General features: G+C 42.7%; 1 protein-coding gene across 5 annotated transcripts in view; it reads left to right on the top strand.

Moving 5' to 3' along the window:
* The window catches only part of Rbp6 (RNA-binding protein 6), a 598,496-nt gene that overhangs the window by 242,487 nt on the left and 339,147 nt on the right, over window positions 1–16,862 (top strand). For 2 of the 5 annotated variants that reach the window (XM_071701373.1, XM_071701371.1), the window contains exon 4: window positions 4,293–4,334. The exons of the other annotated variants lie outside the window; for them this stretch is intronic. In XM_071701373.1, the coding sequence (XP_071557474.1) occupies window positions 4,293–4,334 (42 nt within the window). The remainder of the gene's footprint in view (window positions 1–4,292; window positions 4,335–16,862) is intronic. 5 annotated transcript variants of the gene reach the window in all.

Genomic DNA, 16,862 nt, shown 5'->3' with positions numbered 1-16,862 from the left:
AATTAACTTTCGGAAATGTTATGGAAATAAGTAAATTATATCAATTTACGTCAATCTCCTTAATTACCATGATGATGTCGAATTCGACCTCGATGCTGTATTTTGCGAAATATCAGGAAGAGCGCATAAATTTCAGTGCTCTTATATGTACAACCTACGCTCCTATATAATTGCCTCTCAATTTTGAAAGTTAATTTATTGCTTGATGCCAATTTTATTTTGTATAATGGAGAGTTTCGTAATTAAATGTAATCCCACCATATTAGATGTTTGAAATAATTATGTAATATGTATGTACATGATTCCCACATTAAGCGGAAATTCAAGTTAAAGCTAATTATTGAAATATTTAACATTGGGATTTAATGAAAAGAAAAAAATCGTCGAAGAACGGAAGATCGGAAAAACGATGCGGTAACTCGCGGCGAGTATTTTGCGTGTAATTATATTAAGCGCTCGATCGAGGAACAAAGCGAGACGCTGAACTGGGAGATGTGATTACGTTACGTATCACGGCGGGATGCGCGGCGCGATAATAGCTATTTGCATTAACGATCCATCCGCGCACGCATGGGGCGCGTCGCATGATCGCGGCCGGTTGCAGTCCCGGCCGGCGCAGTCAATCAGCGAATTCGAGCCTGGGATACGTCAGAATCGTACTAACCCGGCCGGAGATAATCGCGTTACCTTCCCGATTCTGATTACCGACCTTAATTAGACAATGGCAAAATAATGCGTGGCGCGGCCGAGAGCTCTCGCAATACGCATTTCCCGTCGGCAGCCTCCTCGTTTCGCGCAGCGCTTCAATTATCCGATCGATCTATTTGTGCCGCGCGTCCTTTGGATCTCATTCTAGGATCTCCCTGGATTAACTCTTGACTTTTCCTCCCATTCTGCTTTCTCAAGATTTGCGATACATTTATATAGGCTTTTATAAATTAGAGCGATTTGGAAATATTATACATCTGTTCTTCTTTACATCATATTTTTTATAATTATACCTCAATGGATTATATATTTTTCAAAGATATGAAGGGGTGTCAAAGTAGTTTATAAATCTGTTATTTCTCGTAATGATCAGCATGTATTCCTTCATCATTAGCAATTCTTCTTTTAGGGCCCGAACAGATGAGCCACTTTATACCGCTACAGAGAAGCGCTACAGATCGTACAGACGGGCCCTAATAACGATCGACGAACACTCGCGGTTTTTCGACAACATGAGTGGTGGAGCTGGAGTAAGGGTAGGCTGACTGGGCATACCGAATCGTGATTTTATAGTTATCATTTAACAAAAATAACTCACCGGCCGATGCGCAACAGCGGAGGTGTAACCCGGCCTGCGTTGATCTGTAACACATAAATATTTTTATATTAAAGAAGTGTTCAAGAGATAATAGATACTTTAAGTAAATAACTATATCGCGCCCGTTAAATTTTTAAATGTCATTTTAACAGGTATCTGATTTAACAATCGCGGCTGCCGCACGACTGCATATTTCCGCATTAACTCATTCGCATAATTCATTCGCGAAAAATCGTGCAAGTAATATTACGACCGTGCGAATAAGATAGAGCGACGTTCGCGACGTAATAACTCGTCTCGCACATGTCGGAGATCGAACTCCGAAATTGCGAAATTGCGCCGGAGTTGAGCCTCGAACGAGTAATTAGTATCACGTAATGGGCGAATCAAGTGGCGCTTAAGGAAGTGACCGAATCCGGCCCCAGAACAGCAAAATAATAAATAGAACAATAATTACTCACCCCATGGTTGCTCCGCTGTCGCCCGATGCCTCCCAGGCCTCGTCCTTCTCTCCTCGAGCCTCCTCCATTGGAGGTCCGTTGTCGCATCTCGGTCGGAGCACTCACTCACGACTCACGACGCGGCGACGTTCACACGCGAAAATCAGCGATATCGTCGTTTATCGACCGCGCGACACTTTGCACGGCACTCCCGGTATAATCACGCGACGCGGCGCATACTTTGTTACACGGCAACGAAAGAATTACGGCGGAGAAGCTACGAACGATCCTCTTGACGCCCGTGACGCTTGACGTCCCGCAGGTAGACGCGACAAGTGAATTTAATATGGCGGAGAGAATTTCGTGAATCGCCGCGGCCAACTTCGCTCGGCAGGAGCCAACCGTCGCGAGAACGCCACACTCGCTGCTTGTCGGGCGATTTTGGTGTTTACTCCAATTAAATCGATTTATGAACACCGTGTCTATCCCGCACGATCACCTAATATCAAAGCGCGATTAAATACGACGTTAATAAAGACTGTGATCTGTGATCGCTATAATTAAACACATCGCGGCGTTACTCGATTAAGGGTCCGCCTTTATCCGTGCTCCGAAAACGTTCATTCTGAAGTCGCGCGACACGACGCGAGACGCGAGTGAAGTTGACGGTTGAGAAAAGCGAGGCCATCCGAAAGAATGTAATCGAAAGTCAATATTACCGAATGCGATATACCTCGGTATCCGTAAAAAAAATTCCGCGAAGCATATGTATTAAATGAACATTCGATATATAACAGTTTTTCGTAATCTCAATTGCCGCGCCGGACTCGGCGATTCGTGTATTATCCCGCGATGTGATTTGAAAGCAACGACGTTCAAAGCGGGGTCGCGGGCGCCGCGGTAACATGATACGCGGGGGAGAGCGGGTAGGCTGACTGATTGTGAGCACACCGCGCGGCGCGCGGCGTGCCTATATCGTCACTCTACCTCTCCCCCCCCCCCCACTCATGTTTACCACGGCGCCCGCGACTCGCTGTGACGTCGCTGCTCGGCTACTCTCGGATCGCGGAGTAGTACACGAGTCGCCGTGACTGTTCAGGTTACGAAAAACTGTGATATATCGAATGTTCATTTAATACGTGTGCTTCACGGAATTTATACGGATACCGAGGTATGTCGCACTCGATTACATTCTTTCGGATAATCGGTCTCGCTTTTCTCAACCGTCAACTTGACTCGCGTCGTGTCCGTGCGGTCTTCAGGTGATATGCCGTCGTCGTTTCGGTCGTTTTCGGGACACATGACACATGACACATGCGAGCGGACCCTCTTAGGCTGTGGTCCACTTGACGCTACAAATGCTTTGAAGCGTTCTTCTTCTCCTTCTTTCTTTATTGAAAGAAAGGAGAAGAGGAATGCTTCGAAGCATTTGTAGCATCAAGTGGACCGCAGCCTTAATCGAGTAACGTCGCGGCGCGTTTAATCGTTGAATTAGCAATCACAGATCACAATCTTTATTAACGCCGTACGTTTAACTTCGTATTCGATCGTGTTCTGATATTTGGTGATCGTGTGGAATAGACACGGTGTTCACAAATCGATTTAATTGGATTGGAGTAAACCAAAATCGCCCGACAAGCAGCAAGTGTGGCGTTCTCGCGACGGTTGCTCCTGGCGAGTGAAGTTGGCCGCGCGATTCACGAAATCCTCTCCGCCATGTTACGATTCACTCGTCGCGTCTACCTGCGGGACGACAAGCGTAGCGGGCGTCAAGCGGATTGTTCGTAGCTTCTCCGCCGTAATTCTTTCGTTGCCGTGTAACAAAGTGTGCGCCGCGTCGCGTGATTATACCGGGAGTGCCGTACAAAGTGTCGCGCGGTCGATGAACGACGATATCGCTGATTTTTGCGCGTGAACGTCGCCGCGTCGTGAGTCGTGAGTGAGTGCCCCGACGCAGATGCGACAACGGACCAACGGAGGAGGCTCGAGGAGAGGAGAACGAGGCCTGGGGGGCATCGGGCGACAGCGGAGCAACCGTGGGGTGAGTAATTATTGTTCTATTTATTATTTTGCTGTTCTGTGGCGGATTCCGTCACTTTCTTAAGCGCGACTTGATTTGCCCGTTACGTGATACTCATTACTCGTTCGAGGCGTTTACTTAACTCCGGCGCAATTTCGGAGTACGATCTCCGACATGTGTGAGACGAGATATTATGTCGCGGACGTCGCGTCTCTCTCTCTCTCTCTCTCTCTCTCTCTCTCTCTCTCTCTCTCTCTCTCTCTCTCTCTCTCTCTCTCTCTCTCTCTCTCTCTCTCTCTCTCTCTCTCTTGTTCGCGCGGTCGTAATTACTTGCACGATTTTTCGCGAATGAATTATGCGAATGAGTTAATGCGGAAATATGCAGTCGTGTGGCGGCCACGATTGTTAAATCAGATATCTGTTAAAATGACATTTGAAAATTTAACGGGTGCGATATAATTATTTACTTAAAGTATCGATTATCTCTTGGACACTTCTTTAATATAAAAATATTTATACGTTACAGATCAACGCAGGGTTACACCTCCGCTGTTGCGCATCTCGGCCGGTGAGTTATTTTTTTACTTCAATGTCGAGAGGCAATAGATTTGTAAAATCATATTACAAACGTAAATAAGATGTATGTATGAGAAATGAGATATAAATAAAAGAATCACGAACTGTCTTTTTCCAACAATTATTAGACATTATATTAAAATTTTTATTTAAAATGATAATGCAGCGGTAAAGTTCTATATTACTTAATCTCACATGATATATCTTCATCGAATATATTATTTATTCCTACAGTTATTATAGAAAAATTAAAACATTAAAGATTAAGAATATAAATGTATGTTACAAATGAATTAATATATTATAATATATTATATTGCCTTGAAATCTATTGCCTTGAAATAGATAGGCTCGGAAATAGACTCTCTCTCTCTCTCTCTCTCTCTCTCTGGAGCCTAGAAAATATTTTTATAATTTATAATCCTCTGCCAACTTTTTATTACATAAGGTTGATAGTGGTGCTTGAATGGGACCACGGCTTCTTCGGTATCCGGATTGATAAGTGATAATTATAAAATCACCATTTGGTATACCCAGTCAGCCTACCTCCATCCGCATTACTCATGTTGCCGAGAACCCGTGGCTCCATATTCTGACATTACTGATCGCGCGGCGATAAACTGCGAGTGTTCGTCGATTGTTATTAGGGCCCGAACCGACGGAGTCCTTACACTGTCCATTTTGCAGCGAAATATCGAAAATATCTTCGTCGCATTATCGAAACGTCATCTTCCCTATTCTCTTTCTTTTTTAGTACCTTTCTTTTCCTCTTATTGTTAGTGCATAAGCGCCACGAGAAGAGCAAAGATGCGTAAGAGAATGTATGTGCCTTTTGACTTTACAGAGAAGTATAGAACAAGTTTGAATAAAAGATCTTGTTTCCTCGAGTATAATTTAACGGGGCAACTTGTTAATATTTAGCATAAATCTTATAAGGATTTGGCCAAACAAAGCACCTTATAATCTGCAATATTCAAATTTTTTTATTTATTAACACTTTTCTTCGTGAAAAATAGAAAACAATTTGTACTTTTATAAATCTTTAATATAAATGAGTTTCTCTTACCTGTAAATAAGCGTATATATCTACAGATGTGCTAATATATGAGAAATAGAAGTTTTTAATATATAGTTTCTGTTTTCCAATAAATAGTTAAAAAATTTTTACATACCTCTTCTATCACGAGAAAAATCTGGTTGGCGTTCATGCCGTAGGCGTTTTAATTACCGGTGCATTTTTCCGAGATGTTTATACGCGCGATAAATCAGCCGCGAATAAAAGTCACGTCTCCATTTAAATGCACCGAGATTGGGTGCGTTGTCGCCGGTTGTCACGAGGCACCCTCGCCCTCGCGTCGGCGGCGATAACAACACGGGGGCGGCAGGGCGCGGGAGAACGAGGGGGCTTGTAAGAAATAATTGAAATGTCGGGGACGTTTGATTCATTTCCCGCGGCTTTTCTTCTCATTTTATATGGGAGCACCGCGGATGGATGCGAGGCGACTTGTCCGCCATGAGGGGGGGAAAGAAAGGGGGGAAGGAGCGAGGAGAAGATGAGGACCAGATCGCGCGATAGGGCATGAGAAACGTCAAAGGCCGCCGGTATATCTGATGGGACGGGAAGTCCCGATTCTCTCTATACGAATGCACTTATCCGATTGGCTCCGTGAATCAGCCGCGTCAGCTTCTTCGTTTGCTTCCAGTTCTGGTTTAGGTCTTTGTCTGTGCTCTAACTTAGACGACAACCGCTTATGCCCTCCCCCGACCACCGCTTCTGTCCCAGCAACTTTCGTATCAGATACGATTTGAATTTCTTTAAAACAGGGAGCTCCGCCTCCACTTCCGCCATCGGAAACGGAAAGCCGTAGGTGGTTTGTTGCTGCCAGCGATGGCTTTGATACCCTCGGACGAACTTAAACGACGCATACAATAGCAATTCAGTGGTTAGTTATTCGAATAAATTTTTTGAAGATGTATAATAATTGGATTTGTGGAACCATCCGTGCAAAATAGAAGGATGAATGAATTTCCGATTTAGGTTTACTTTGAATTATTGTAAGTCGCGGAAGAAAATCACAAGAAGGATTCCTTTTGGAGCCGCGAATTTGTACAAGTTGTATGTTAATTGTCCGCGTATAATTCTCTATTACGAAAGATAGTTTTAATCCGGAGTTATCCCAACTAATCTTATCTGCGGTCAGCCCTACGTAATTCCGGGGGATCGACCGTGCTTCCAATCGCGACAAATGGCAACAGTCGCGTTTCGCCCGCGAGTCCTCGCAGTCGTAAACGTTCACCGGGGCGGGCAAACCAGCGTTTTCATTAGCCAAGATAATCTGTTTACTGCCGTTGCAACGATACGGCAACCCGGCCCAGCGTTGCACACATACCACTCGAAAGCCATGGAAGCTCGCTACGCGTTCAACCTCTCCACCTCTCCACCTCTCCACCTCTCCACCTCTCCACCCTTCCTCTCTCTCGCTCGCGTGGTTCCGCGCTGCCGGCGAATCTTGGGTGAACCGTTCATGAATAGTGCATGGTGCTCCGCACTGGTATACACGAGCGCCCTATATAGCGGCCGCTATAGCGCGACGGCGGAGTCGTTCCCAGCGCCATCCAGCCCGGCCGGCCGGGTGCGCAGAGAGCAAATTGAATAGTGGACGTCATCTAATATACAGGTTGTCCCACATGTTCCGCTACGCGTCACGTCGTTTCGGCCTGACATTATTTATTGCCGCGGCGGTGGATACGCTGCGCTGTGTTCCAACCCCTCTTCTTCCTCCCGTTCTCTCTTGTTTTCCACCCTCCCTCTTTCTCTTTCTCTATCTATTTCTCTCTATCTCTATTCCTCTTCCTCTATCCTACCTTACCGCTCTCTCTCTCTCTCTCTCTTTCTCTGTTTCCTGCTCTTTATGTGCTCTCCAGCGGCTCTTTTCGTTCTCGTGCAACACACGCTGATGCACATCTACATATACAGACTTCTTGCGCGGCGCCTTGCGCGTATCGCAGCATCCGCCCTCGATGCACACGATAGCACCCCCTGGTCCCCATGCTTCCTACCTCGGCCGGCACCCCACTGTATCCTTGAATCTGTTTGTTTACCGTCGCAGCACAGTTTCTAGTGATTTATACCTCCCGCGCGTCTCGGCCAGCCAGCGTGCCCTCGAGTGGCTATGCCGGAATAGCCAAGTTTTTCCGATGGTCCAACGTTGCATCAACAATGCTACAAACAATATGAAAGCCACGTGTATCCCCTACGTTATTACTTTACCTAAGTAGATGTTTCCATCTCGAGTAATTCAAGCAAAATGGATATTAAAAGTGAAGTGATTGTCTAGCGGAGGAAAAAAGCGATAGTTTCATTTTATTTTTCATTTATTTAAGTTATTTATCGATTTGATTTACCTAAAAGAGTAACAATCCACGTTATACGCATTTAGAGATATTCAGATATCCTTTTATAATCCGCAACTTTTGTTGCGGTAGATGGAAAGATATTTATCTTTCCATCATATTTTTTTTATATCGATTCTATTCGAATCATTGAATGCAGTCAATCGGTGCACTAGTTGCCGTATTTGCACGAACTATTAAGTATTTACGACTTCCATTTTCCGGCGCCTAACCACCGTGCACATCACCCACACAGCAGCGTGTACCTTTTGTTCCCCAATCGCTAAATCGTTAACCAGGATCATATTCGCTGGATGTATTGTCTGCATCGTACCTTTCACTCGGCTCGTCAACCGGAAATCGCGCGCGTCGCGACGAATAATTACACGCGGTTACCAATAACGCGAGTGTAGCCGACGTTCTTCCGTAGTGACCTAGGGATACTGTACTGTACGAATAAACTCGAGAGAAAATGGAAAGAACGTTAAAAATATAAATATTGAAGTAAGATAAACAGCGTTTCTGTTTGAAACTATGAATTAACTATTTTTTGAGAAAAACGAATTTTTTGGATCAGAATAAGAAAAACAAGAAGCAAAATTTAATTTAAAATTTGATTGAATTTCGTGAAAATAAAAAGAATTCCGTTTCTGAATTGTTTTTGTTTCTGCTAAGTACGATCTAATTAATATTATTATTATTATGTAATGCGACGACTTTTGAGATTATGTATCGTAAACGCAGAGTGAAGATGTTCATTTTTATATTCCGACAATTTCCACAATATGGTAGTCATTTGTGCTTTCGCGTAGCTCGGCAGAAAATATCAATTAATTTGCAATCCGATATCCGCGACGTAAGCTCTAACAATAAGATACAATCTTGTGCGAGGACGGTTTAGTACAGTATAACCCAGAAAAATATTTCCAGTCTTTCGAAATATAGGGAATCGTTTTATACCTAATCCTTTATTCGGTAGATGATCGACCGTTCACGTTGTCGCTGGCACCGCCGTCGGTTTATTCGATACATCCACCCTCGATTTTATACGACCCCGCGGATACCCGTACACGTGTAAGCGTAATGTAGGTCAGGTAGAAAAAGAGACAAGTTTACGCCGAGCGGTTTTAGCTCACGCTAGTGAGACACACACATACGTAATAGCCGAAAGCAGGGCGTGCGTGTACGGGAAGCTTAATATTTCATGTAAAGGGTCCAAAGCACGGATTACGAGTGGTGGCTTCCACGGAATTGATTGTAGCGGATTCTTACACGTCTCCCTCGCGAACTCTGCTTCTCTGAAGCCTCGTTAAAGTTGCTGAAAGTAGGATGATTGCCGTGCACGGGATACTTCTCATCTTTGATACGTACTTATTGTTAGACGATGTATTAGTAGCGAAATATGGATGATAAGCTTTATTGATGCCGGGCAGAAGAATTGAGAATTGTATTTATAATTACACATTTATTTCTTGTATATTTTCATATAATCGTAATTTTTAGTTGTCTCTCGTTTTGTTACTTACAATTAGTAACATATATTCTTGAAATATACAATTAGAATAATAAGGAAAAATCTTTACGTATGTGCACATCTCTTTCTAAAAAATATATATAAATAGCACACTTTACGAATGTAAGTAAATTTGATTTTTTTAAATATATGTACGTTTTTAAACAGAAACGAGAAATATAATAAGAAATTAGCAGAGAATATTTAATTTTAACGATCGTATTTACGAGATGCAAAGCTGCAGAAGGCTAAAGGTATGATGTACAAAGTCCCCGAAGCGCAAAAGTTGGAAGTTGAATAAATGCGCGATAACTAAAGTCCATGAAACTGACCAGAGAGAGACTGTTCCTTTGATATTACAATACCAAGCGCGGCATAACGTCCGGGCGAAATCGGCTTAAGTACTTTTGAATAATAACGAAGGGCACGCGCGTCAGCCTTGACGAATACGGGCATTACACCGGATCTGACTTTTGCTGGAAAATTAAAGAAGATTCGCTTTCATCGGGAGGGGAGGAGAGGCAGCCGTGTGCAACTACATAAGGAATAATTTAATTTTATATGCTCTGCAATTCGAGCTTCTTTTTCAAATTTTTCGCGCAGTCAACTTTCTGGCGCACTTTGAGTGTTAAAATGACATTTTATGTTGCGTATAAATTCTATATTGTACATATTGCTTTAAATATGAATTAATTTCCGTTTTTAATTGCATCATGTAATTGTAATTATTAAATATTGCAGCGAGGAATATAAAGTTTGTTTATATAAACTGTCTGCTGCACTCATTCTAGAAACGACATTCTCATATAACGCGCAAAATGTGCAATTACCTGAAAGAGTATATACTATAAATATACTTAAATACTTCTCATGTAGAAATAGATTAAATTTCTGACAAATAATGCTCAACAATTACAAGTATTTACATTTACATTTTATAACATGTAAAAACCATTGCCGTGGAATTAAATAATAATTTAACTTTCAAACACGTGCCAAACACATTCATTTCTTTTCCTCTTTAACTTTTATTTTCTCTTTCTGTTTTATTCTCTTCTCATATTACTTTTACCTTTTTCGCTTAACTCGCGCGAACAGTATTTACACAACATAATGGAGGCCAACGCCGGATAAATCGGAGGAGAGGAGGAGGGATGTATCTCACGTAACACCTACGTTCTTTCGCTTATCCCCCGTTAACCGACAAACCGCGATAAATCGTCGTTCTCGTGCGATAGTGATGGGGAAGGACGGCGCGGCCCGGAATTTCGAGAAAATCGAGTATGGTCGCGATGACGACCGGTGCGGTGCGGTGCGGTACGGCGCGGTAAATAAACGAGCGTGCATGCCCTTGCTTGCTCGTGGATATGGAATTATTGATCTACGGCTGTAGCGGCGATTTATGGCCGCGGATAATGCATTCGGAATGCGTTTAACGGCCGAAACGGAGCCGCCTGCGCCACCACGACCGACTGGCGACTTTGTTTAGGCGACTCAGGAGGAAGGGAATCGCAACGGACAAAGGACAAAGGGCTGAAAACGTTCCTGGCGTGCCGGCGATTCAATCCGTTTTACCATTTTCGCAGACACGAGCGAGGACACGAGTTAAGCCTGCCATCACCGAATTATTTCTGAATGTTGAAAAGAGTATTTTAGTATAATTTCTATTTGTACTCTGAAAATCTCACATTTTCGCCATTTTAAAAGGGTATAAAAATGTTTTATCACGAAAGAGCGAGGAGGTTTAATCTTCAGCATCTACGGTTTTTATTCGCTTTCGTGTAAAATTTACGCGCGGATTTGTATTTGTTTTAACGCAGTCGTAGATTATAAAAGCTACTGCGATGATTATCGCGCGATATCCAAAATAATTTTCGCAATTTCGTAATGTGCACGGCTATTGTTGTAACATTTTATCCTCGCGACATTGCGCGCGGTTGGAGATAATTCCAAATATAATTTTCATTCGCCCGCAGATCGTAAAATATCGCTCTCTATCGCTTATGAACATTGTATTTACATTTTAGAATGAGCCGTATCGACGCTAAATTAATTAACAATACTAATTTAATTAATATCATGTAATATGATTTTTGCATATTGGTTGCAGTTATCCGAAGTGCATTTGCATTTGAAAAGAAATTTTTAATTGAAAGAAATGCATTTAAAATAATTTGATGCATGCAAACATTTCCATACTCATGCTTCCATTATTTAACGTTAGATAACGCGTCGTATTCATGTATGCGAATTGCGTGTAAAACGAGCTCTCGTTATACACTTTTTCGGATTATACTGTATATATTACAAAGTAATACACGCGCGACTGAAACGCCGCGTTTTACTGCATTTTTTTTGCGCGAGTCGACGAACCCAAGAAAATTGCAACATTACCGTTTGCTCAACCCGGGTTGCTGATTGTCACCCCTCTTGCCTTGCGCTTCCGCATTTTCTTCGATGTTCGAGTTGCAAAAAGCGAGCTTTCGCGCCGAGTTCTCTCTCTCTTTCTTTCTCTCTCTCGCTTCATTCTCTCAACGAGAGCCGGTCCGGAGCTGTTTTGCCTTCTTGCGCGAGGACATTTAAATGGCGCGCCAGTACCCTTAAAAAGGCCGTGCCTCAACCCTTCGTCTGGCGATGCGAACGTGGGTCGAGGAAAAACGCGCGGCAGCCATGCACAATTTTACGGAAAGCCGAGCCGGGGATTGTCTACGCGACGAAAGGAACCGCGTGAGAAAGAACAAGAAGACGAAAGAGGAAAAGAGTGCGAGGGAATGGAAAATGACCTACTTGATGATGTTCGCTGCGATGGAGAAAAAAAACGAGAAAAAGAAGAAGAAAGGTGTGCATACGGGGGAAAATACGCACGTGAGCGAATGGAGCGAAAAGAGCAAGAATTAGGTATAATTTTTGGCTAGGAGAAATAAAACGGGGATACTTTTGGTACAGGCGCCATTATCCGGATGAAATAGACATTTTAGGATTCTGAAACACGTATCTATTTTTCGCAAACAACATATTTGCGCGCTCTGTGTGTCTCGTATTTCTTCTCGAACATAAATTTTAATAAACGAGCGTTTGACCAGGGCGACCACCGTTTACTTATTTTCGCTGGTAGAGACTAGAGATATTTTTCGTGCGAGAATTATTCGATTTCTTTTACTAGCATTAAGTTGTCACGAGTTTTCTTTTTTTCTTTCGTATTTTTATTTATGTATACTGTTTTCTGACTCGCGGAGTTTTTATGTTATTTTATGTTATTTAGTGCATTGTATTTTTCTTATTTTTATCATATCTCTTTGTATTATTTACTGCATTTATATTAATTGTCTCTAAAATAAATAATACAAATAATTGCAATAAACTGAAATTTTTACGTCATCGTGTGATAATCGCTGCGCTTCGAACGCCAGAATTATTCGGATTCGTGTCGAATTTAATGATTTTCGCCTCGCAATTTTCCAACTTCTCGGAAATCTTTGGTGCCTCGTCTGAAATTTGTACATCAATCTTCCGAAGAAAGCAGCACAAATAATTATGACGGGCCGAAGTTTTCGCGACTTCGATAATCGACGCGCTTCGAGTGCCAGATTTAATCGGAGGGGTCGAATTTAATGAATTCGTTTCGCAATTTTCCGGCTTCTCGGGAACGCCTTCGACTTGTCAACTCGTCCTCGCATTCCCGGATTCGGCTCGCAAGAGTCTCGTCGCTCGTCGGTTCTTATGAATCAAATTGGAATCGAAAAGCGATAATTACACCGTCGTAATGGCCGCCTTAAATACGGATGGGCTTCCTCCTTTTTCCCTTTCCCCATCTGTACCCCCTCGCGTCGGATGCCGCGGCAACTAATGTAAACTGACTGACGGACGAGGAAGGGACAGAAAAGAGGGACACACAATACCTTTCGATGCCTTGAAGGAAGACGGTGCCGGTGGAAGAAATTGGGGGAGAGAGGAGTGGCAAATGGATCCTCTCCGTTCCGCCTCGGGAACGGAAATGAACGGAATGGCCGCTAAGCGAAAAAGCTTTCCTTCTTTGAGCCACCGAAACCGTCCAAAAGTGGACTCGCGATGATTTCCTGATAACTAACCGAAGACGTGGAAGAACATCGGTTTCTTGCTACGTAATCTTGCACAATTTCTTTTTACGAAAGATTACCGATCGGATAAATTATGAGATAATTTTAAATATGCAATATATCTATTATTTGTCAGCGTGCTAAATAACAAACTGTTTAATTATGCTTTAAAATGCGCCATTCTATTTTTTCTTTACGTTTGCATAATCTTTTATTCACATCCTTTATGTTCTGTCGGTGAACTTGACACTCAGAAGGGCTAATATTTCACTTTTATCTTCGTTGGGAGTGCCCCTGCTTCGTTTTGAACGGCGGGAGAGCGATCATTATAATAAGTTTGGGAGATGATGTGGCATTAGTGTCGAGTACGATGGCGTATTTGTCAATAGGTGGCTGTTAATGACAGCGGACCACCCCCCTCAGCTCGCAACCACTTCCCTACTTCACGTTCATCCCCATGTTCTATTGAACCTTCGGCACCATTAACATACATAAATAGCTCATCGCATCCATGAGCAACGTTGCAAGTGATTATGCCGCTCAATTTAGATTAGGTTGCAGGCAATGCATTGCAATATTCGCGGATTAAGAATAATCTTGTGAATAATTCATAGTACGTCAAATTATAAGGCTTCTGTTATAAAATTTATACTGCTATGTGCTCGGCGCATGATAAATGTATGCGACTGACGTGCATGTATCGTATTTTACAATGGTTAATATAAGACGATCCTAGAAAACACGTGCATTGCATGAGCGTCGTACCAGCGAGATACGAGGAAGCATCCACAGTACGGAGCGTAAGTTACCCCTATAAGCTACAACGTACATGCAGCAACGAGAGTGTTAGCGTCGAAAGGGCTGACGTACGTACAACGGTATTAGTCGCGCAGCCGGGGAAGCGTAAAAGGAAGTACGTCACGGGTATTCGCCGCGATGCATGCCGTCGAATGACGAGGATAACCGACGAGAGAGCGACGACGAGAATAAGGGCGAGGGACGCATCGGGGGGGTCCCGCTCGTAAGCAATAAACTTACGTACGCCTCGTGGCGCGCGGCGCGCATCATACCGCGCGGAGGGCTCTAAACATTCGCGCGCGTCTATAAGGCGTTAAGCGTAGTAGTTTTATTGCCCCTCGGCCAATCGGGACGCGAGGCCGAGAGGCGCTTTTACGGCCGCGAGGCTTAGCCGCGCGTCTTGATACCAGTTAACTTTCCCGATCGTTATCGGCGACGCAGCCGCCCTGGACATTGCCAGTATACCGGCGGCGCTGGAGAACGAAATGGAGATTTGTTCTCGTCAAACACATCCGCACGTACGTTCTAGGAAATCACGTTTATGACGTTACATTTACCCGGCTGGGAGTTACGTCGCCTGGTAGTATCGCCTAGCATCATCCGCGACGAGCATTGCCGCGGATAGACCGCATCCGATTGCAATAATAACATTTTTTATCGTCACTTTCTCTTGACTACGTCGAAAGCGTAAAAAGTAAATGCAGAAAAAGGTGGAAAATCACGGTAGTTAGCTGCATGAGCACACAGCATTAAAAAATGTCAGATTCTTGCTTAAATTATAACATCGATTATAAGTTGCAAAAATAACATCATTATAAAAAGAAATACACTGGAAGTGGAAATGGAAAAAAAAACATCAGAACACTTTATCCTTACGATATCCGATAACGTTGTTCATTTATACGATCGAGCACAGTGCATGATAAAAAAGACAAGATTATACAACATATGGAAATCTTTATTGAGGGATACCTTATACAGGTACATTAGTATAGTGAATATATCAGCCCTTTATGGTGTTCTTTTTTCCATTTTCACCAGTGTAGATTTATCATAATCACCTAATGTTACGGCTATTATTGCTGCGTTTTACTTACTTAACATGAAGATAATGTTATAAATTAACTGTTACAAATTGACAACGTGCAAATAAAAAGACATTTTAATCTGTATTTTAATTTGCACTTTATATTATAACATTATTAGAGATTTGTTTCATCTCACATATAAAACAATTAAATTTAAATTTAATTAAATAAAATTAGTTTTTCTATTACTTGACAGCTAAACAATTAGAAAATATAATTTATTCTCTATTTTGAATTTTAGAAATATGTATATACAATTATATATACAATTAAAGAAATTAGTTTGTTAAAAATAATGCAATCTTGTTAATGATTCCATCAATGTGCTTAAAAGCGTAAATGATAGTAATTTTGATAGTTAATCTAAATATAAAAAATGATAAAAAATCTGTATGAAATTAAAGATACAAACGGACGAGTAAGTCGTATAAATTTCTGATATCGTTTGCAAAAAATCCAAGATAATCAGTGTGAAAGGCACGAGCAATAAAATAAAAGTGTCGAGGGCTGCACTGTTATTGGAGCGACACCTCCGAGCTCGGCAATGGCGGTCACGATGATTTTCTCCAGTCCTCGTCGCGCGGCACCTGCTCGGGATCGGTGCAATATTTGAGCCCTTGAACGTGCACTCTCTTCCTCTTAGCTGCAACCACCGTTGCTCAGAGCTGATCCATATGTAACACGAATGAATATTCAACCCCCGCTGCGAGAGTGCCACCCTCTCGCTAGGGTTATCGTGTCCGTCTCTCTCTTTCTTCTCCGTTTCTCTCTCTCTCTCTCTCTCTCTCTCTCTCTCTCTCTCTCTCTTACACACACACACACACTTTCTCTCTTTCTCTCCGCCCTTGCTTCTCATCGTTCCACCATCATCGTCAACGACGTCGTGGCGAACAGCAACGGCCGGCGATGCCGCAAGTACCGTCGGTTTCATTTTAAAGAGAGAACGAGAAAGAGAGAACGAAAGAATAAGAGCGAGATCCTAAGTGCAGCGATAGCGTGAACGGCGATAGCGCTATCTGCCCGTTGATGACGTCCTGCTCCTCGCCGCGTTATCCCGGATGAGTGCCGCGGTAAATGGGGGACGAAAAATTTCGTCTTGGTAGCGAGTGAGAGACAGAAAGTAGGGGAGAGAGAACGAATTTATTTGGCGGACAGGCCCTCGTTAGGGAGAGGATAAATACGTGTAATCTGTGAAAATGCGAGAGACGCCTGAATAGTGGTTGGGATGCGTCAGTGCATGTTGTGTTAGTGTATCATCGTTCTCCCTAACTCTAAAGAAAAATAAAACTAATGTAACATACTCATATGATCTATTCGGAACAGCATTTTTCTTCACACAACGAGAAACATTAAAATACCAAAAGGTTAAATATGCAAGTGATATACAATGTGATACAATATATATATGTACACAATTGTCGTGCACAACAAATATACTTTTGTTCGCCCTTATGAGAGAACGAGCGCAAATTGTCGTGAATACGGGAGGTGAGAAAGCTTGCTGAAGAAATATTTGTTTACTGATTGTACTGGGTAAATGTGAATTTTTCGTAGTACGCTGCTGTCAGAAACGCCTATGGGGAATGACGAGGCAGGATTCAGACAACATTTGTGTCGGCACGGTACATAAATAACTGCACCGTCGAATGCGA

The sequence above is a fragment of the Temnothorax nylanderi genome, unplaced genomic scaffold, assembly GCF_030848795.1.
Source record: "Temnothorax nylanderi isolate EJ_2023f unplaced genomic scaffold, tnyl_v1.0 TNYL_tig0025_pilon, whole genome shotgun sequence".
NCBI lineage: Eukaryota > Metazoa > Arthropoda > Insecta > Hymenoptera > Formicidae > Temnothorax > Temnothorax nylanderi.
Note: the sequence above shows the minus strand (reverse complement) of the source record. Positions and strands in the feature narration are given on the sequence as shown.